This window comes from Sceloporus occidentalis, unplaced genomic scaffold (assembly GCF_023333645.1).
Source record: "Sceloporus occidentalis isolate IW3139 unplaced genomic scaffold, rSceOcc1.0.p SCAF_5, whole genome shotgun sequence".
NCBI classification, from domain to species: domain Eukaryota; kingdom Metazoa; phylum Chordata; class Lepidosauria; order Squamata; family Phrynosomatidae; genus Sceloporus; species Sceloporus occidentalis.
The window spans coordinates 90,005,988-90,011,987 of NW_028316985.1; the positions used below are offsets into that span (position 1 = coordinate 90,005,988).

Below are 6,000 nucleotides of genomic sequence, written 5' to 3' on the forward strand. Positions count from 1 at the left end.
TAAAGGCCTTGTCTATTCATTACTATCTTTTTGAAAAAGAATATGGTGCAGCAATGCTTGGTACTAAAAACTGTGGGGCTGTACAAATGGGTGGCATGCAGCCGCCCTTTTACTAGCCAGATTGGGGCCATGGCAACCTCACCTCACAGCCCTGATCTGACCTCCAAGGGCTGCCATAACTGCCACAACGTGGCTTTATGACGCCCCTTCAGTGCTGCATCATGTGGATGCAGCACCGGAGGGGTGTTATGATGGCACACGCCATGTGGAACGCTGCATGCCAAAATGGCTTCCTGGGGGTGGGATTAGGGTGTCCAGCATGCAGACACTGTGTCTTAACTCCGTCCACAGGCTGGCACAAAAAAAGCCATAGCATTTAGTGTAGAAGAAAGTAAGTTAGAGTCACCTAGGAGTTTTCCGTCTTGTCTATCTGTTCTAATCCTCTCTTGAATGTAGCTGTTCTTAGGGATGACTTCATTTTCTGTCCCCAGAGTTCTCCTCCATCTCTCTGCCAAGCAAACAACAAGTTTGGCATCACGTTTTAAAGTCCTTATCACACTAGTAAGAAATTGAATTTAAATTAGGATTAAATTAGAAAAAAACCCACAAATGTAGGAAGTTTATCGCACGACGTTTCGCCAGACCAGAAATAAGGCAAAGATAAAATGAAGGAAGAAGGGACAAAAAAAGCAGCTTTTTACTTTCGGAACTTGCTGAAAGTAAAAAGCTGCCATTTTTGTCACTTTTGCCCTCACTTTATCTTTACGTTATTTCACTTTGGCCATAATGTTATGTGATAAACTTCCCACATTTGTGATTTTTTTTCTAATTTAATTCTAATTTAAATCCCATTTCTGTTTGGGATTCCACAAGTGGGATAAAGTCATAAGTCACTATAGTTATCTTGTATTGAGTTCCTATCATGAACCCTTTGTTTCTTTGTTTCTCCTAAGTTGGACTTTTGTTTCTTAATCACACCCCATGCCCTGCACCCCATCTTTAGTAGAAGCACATTCAAAACAATGACAATTAGTATCTTGCTTCAAATATTTTGCTTTGCCAATTGTACTCTGCTAATACTGTTGTTCTGTTTGCACCAATAGGTCAATCCATAGTGGGATGCAAAGCTATCTTGATTGATGATCAAGTTTTTGTGGTGGTTGCTCAACTTTTTGGTGGCTCACACATTTACAAGTATGAGGAAAACTGGACAAAATTTGTCAAGTTCCAGGACATAGAAGTTTCCCGAATTTCAAAGCCAAATGATATAGAGCTTTTTCAGATAGAGAGTGAAACATTCTTTGTCATCGCGGATAGCTCAAAAGCTGGGTTGACAACAATTTATAAATGGAACAACAAGGGGTTCTACTCTTATCAATCCCTGCACGAATGGTTTCGAGACACAGATGCTGAGTTTGTTGATATAGATGGAAAATCTCATCTGATCTTGTCAAGCCGTTCACAGATTCCCATTATCCTTCAATGGAACAAAAGTTCCAAAAAGTTTCTCCCACACAGTGAGATCCCCAACATGGAAGATGTGTTGGCTGTGAAAAGCTTTCGAATGCAGGACACTCTCTACATCTCGCTCACAAGATTTATTGGTGACTCAAGAGTGATGAAGTGGAACAGCAAACAATTTGTGGAGATACAGGCTCTCCCTTCTCGGGGAGCCATGACTCTTCAGCCTTTCTCCTTTAAGAATCATTATTACCTGGCCTTGGGAAGTGACTATACTTTCTCTCAAATTTTCCAGTGGGATGATGAGAAGAAGCTCTTTAAAATATTTAAGGAGATCTATGTGCAAGCACCTCGCTCGTTCACAGCTGTGTCAACAGATAGAAGAGATTTTTTCTTTGCTTCTAGTTTTAAAGGCCACACACAAATATTTGAACACATAATCGTTGATTTGAGTTTATGAAGGAGCTCTGGGATGGCAGTGGGAGGGAGAAACCCACACATAATGACCTTTTCATATGAAAAAACAAGTGGGAAAGACAGATTATTCACTTCCTGAGAACAGGAGATACCTATGGTATTAGTCAGCAGTTTTCTGAACTTTTTAGAAGTTTGCATATTTAATCAGGGATTGCATTAACTTGGTTTAACTGCATGCCATGCCCATGTTACCATTGGTAAAGATACTGTAAAACTTACTATTACTCTGAGAAGGAGCGTGATGCATTAAAATTAATCCTAACAAATCAAAAACAATGATGCAAAATTGAAGAAGGGGATGGAAAACCAGAACAGACAGGACAGGCCCTGTGTGAAAGAAAAGAAGATCAAAGCCCCTTCTCTAAGCCAACTTTTCCAGAACTGGAATTTAATAAGTGACTCCACATATTTGACTGTGATGTGTAAAAGTGACCATGCCAAGTGAAAAAAAAGCCTATCAGGGACAAGGATATGGTAGGCATCCCTTGGCATTGCCAGAGGAAACGGAAACAGATCTGCTTGCTGGCCTTTCAGACAGCTATCACTAGAGGAGCCTCTGGAGTTGTGCTATTCAAAGCAGAGGTCCCTGTGCCAGTGCCACCAGTCCACAAGCAATTGGCTGCCAGTCTGCAGAGCAATTCCAAGGAAGGAAGAAAAAGTTGTAGCCAGTAGGAATAATTGTGGTACCATTCACTGGAACACCAGAGAAGAACAACTGTTGTGGTCTCCCTCATCCAAAAGCTGAGGAGCACTTCTCTAAGAGACCTTAGTGTATTCTGATTTTGTGAAAGCTGATTATGTTTGTTAAATGTTGACTGCCTAATCTGCTTTAAGGGAGGAGGAAACAGGACACGTGTGATCCATTCCCTAAACATCTCACCAAAGTGGCTAGCGCATGGCAGATCTGCATTGAGTGTGATCAAGCTCTGGTTGATTCAGAGTCTGATTCAGAGCCCACCTTTGTTCATACAATGATTTTAATGGCCTAACCACATTGAATGAATGGCACATATGCTACTTCCAGCCCATGTTTCCCTGAGAGTGTTTTGCAAAGATGTGTGGTATGTGATAACATCACATCCAGCATTTCACTATTCTAGTTGTTACATCAGCTGTTCCCTTAGATTGCCCCTGATCCAGGCAAAGTTAAACTTCCCAGTCTCGTTAATTTAAATGGGAAAGTATGACACACTTGTTTAATGCTCCTATTGATAGATGTGGGAATTTATAGTCCTTACCTTTGGCTGGATCTTGTGGCATTAATTCTTCTTTATCTCTTTCATGTTCTTTATTTCTTTCTTTCTGGTTAAATTTAATATCGGATTTCCTGCATGGCAAGGGGTTGGACTAGATGGCCCTTGTGGTCTCTTCCAACTCTATTATTCTATGATTCTATGATTCTACGATTCTATGACCTGGCCACTAGAACTTGGGTTTTGGTACCTTTCATGCTGTTGGTCATTTTGTGTCTTTTTGCTTTGTTTATCTGTTTTATTAATTCCATGGTTAGACACTTTCCCATTTGGATTTCACAAAACCTGAACGGACTTCCAATCAAATTATGATTAGGCAATTGGGTTAGGCCTAATGTGTGAATGGGAATACAATATGCACAAGTATTTCTAAACTGCAAATGGGCTGCGTATGCATCTAGTTACCAAGATAAGAAGAAAGAAATTACACACACACACACACACACACTATCATTGAGTAGTGTGAGGATGAAGGGGACTGGATTCTATTGTTCTTTGTATTTTATTTTAAATTTATTTATTTATATTAGCATTGACTATTTCCCCCCAGAATAAAACATGTTTGAAAACAGGGGCATGACAGTCATAACAGTGGCAACACACTAACCCCAAACTTAAAAGGCTTACAAATGTTAGCTATTTCACTATACTGTCCACATTGTACCTTTGTTCAATATATATATATATATATATATATTGTACTTCCTAGGAGCTGAACAAATCTGAACAAAAATCTAATTTTCAAGGGATTTACTTTCCTTTTGAAGGCTTTCTGAAAAAGGTTGTGACACTTGTCCATGAAGAGTTTAATCTAGATGAGTTTGTAACATACCCTTGTTTCTGAAGCCCAAAATGTCCTGATGATGATACAACTTTGGCAAGTTGCAACATAGAGAGCACACTTTTACCTTTAAGAATGAACATGCAGGGGAATAGATTGTCATCACATTTTTTTCCTGGGTCCCACTGGCTATCCTTTTTTCTCATCTGCTTAAGCAGAGAGCCTTCATTTTATTCCCCACAGGAGATATGGGAAGAGAAGTGAGCAATGAGATCCAGGAGAAAAGGGTCAGAAAGCACAGTGAGAGCAGGAACTCTTTTTACTGCTAAAGATATCTGATATGAAGCCTGCCAACTCTTAACTAATAGATATCAGAGCTGACAGTAGTGCCAACAAAACATCAGAGAACTGGGTGCTTATAGAAACTAAGCCTCCCTCTTTCTCTTTCTTTTTGTTTTTCTCCTCCTCCCCACTTAACACACACTTTTCTTAAATTAGACTGAAGAAGTCTGTAACTGTTTTGCTTGCAAGCAAAGCTATTTCTGCAGCCAAGCAATTTCTTTTGATGGTCCAGTACTCTTGTTTTGAAGACAATATTTTATATAATATGCTTGGACTCTGTAGGCCAAAATTCTCTTTTATCTGTACCCATTTGAGACAAGCCAGCGAAGCGATAGGTTGGTGTTAAATGAAGCACTGGAAATGTTAGTGGTAGGTCACTCCCAGCGATCCAGCTGTTCAAAACCTCTGCTGAAGCCAAAATGAAACAGGCCGAGTGAATGATTCAAGAATCAAATTTTGTTCAGCAGGCTTTAAAAATAAATGTTACAGATGACAGAATGAATGCAGGTTGTGGCCTTCATTCATCATAAATAGAGTAGCGTTGCAGTGTGTGGTGACTTTGTCATGGCTGGCTGGGAACAGACTGTACATTTACACAAACAACCATTGCTCTCTTCTTATATTCAGGTTATAAAACAAAACCATCCTATAATATAGCAATACTATTTATTGTTATCTCAATGGAGCAAGGTATAGACTTTGTCCAGAAAGTAAACTTTACCCAGGCAACTTGCTGTCTGTGGTAAAGACCACTCTCAGGGTTTTGAAATAGCAATATTTGGCATGTTTGAGCAATATCATAATGGCCAAAATCCAAAGAAAACATCTAAGAATGCTGTGACCACCTTAGAGACTAGTAGATTTATTGTGTGATTAGCTTTTGTGGATTCAAGTGTACTTTGGCAGAAGCAGACAGGAAAGCCTTTTACAAAGTAAAAGGAGGCCCCATACAGACAGGCCAAAATAAAGCTGCTTGTAACTTTAGAGGTATGCTGCTTAAATGATGCATGCATACTAAGAGTCCGGAAGCCATATCAAAGCCATGATCCAGTCCTAAGGACTGGAGCACAGCTTTGGTGCAGCTTCTGTACCCTTAGGACACATGCATCATTTAAGCAGCATACCTCCAAAGTGACCCGAAGCAGCTTTATTTTGGCCTGTGTATGGGACCGTAGTCACCTTTAAGGTGCCATGAGGTTCGTTCTTGTTTTTGCTGCAAGAGGTGTAACATGATCACTTTTTCTGTAATCCAGATAAAATTATGCATGCTGATGTCCCACTGGAATCAAGGAGACCTATGCACTTCACTCCTCAGTTCCATTATTTTAATGGCCTGCGGGTGCATGTATCGATTGCTGGATTGTGTCCACTGTTTTCTCTCCATCCACCACCATTCCATTATAAAATCAGTAAGGCACTTTCTGCTGCAACTAGTAAAGCAGGTTACAATCCCACAGTTAATAAGGCGATTTCTCTGCAACACTGACTGATTTCAATTTTCCAGTTTCTGGAAAGGCAACAGCATGATTGTTGACTTTTACATTACAATATGTGAAGTTAAATAGTTATAGTAATATATAGTAAGTCTTAGGTAACAGCATTAAAAAAAAGCCAGAGTCCATTGAAATAATCAAGAATGCAGTGTGCGTTGCTTCTTTTTTCATAAAGCAGTTTTATATCCACAGT

At 39.7% G+C, this 6,000-nt stretch overlaps 1 protein-coding gene across 1 annotated transcript in view; it reads left to right on the forward strand.

The window, feature by feature from the left end:
• LOC149312482 (leucine-rich repeat LGI family member 2) overlaps positions 1–3,846 on the forward strand; it is a 31,238-nt gene extending 27,392 nt beyond the window's left edge. Inside the window, exon 8 of the mRNA XM_089526879.1 lies at positions 1,104–3,846. Within this exon, the coding sequence (XP_089383005.1) occupies positions 1,104–1,921 (818 nt within the window). The 3' untranslated portion in view covers positions 1,922–3,846. The remainder of the gene's footprint in view (positions 1–1,103) is intronic.
• The last annotated feature ends 2,154 nt before the right edge of the window (positions 3,847–6,000 follow it).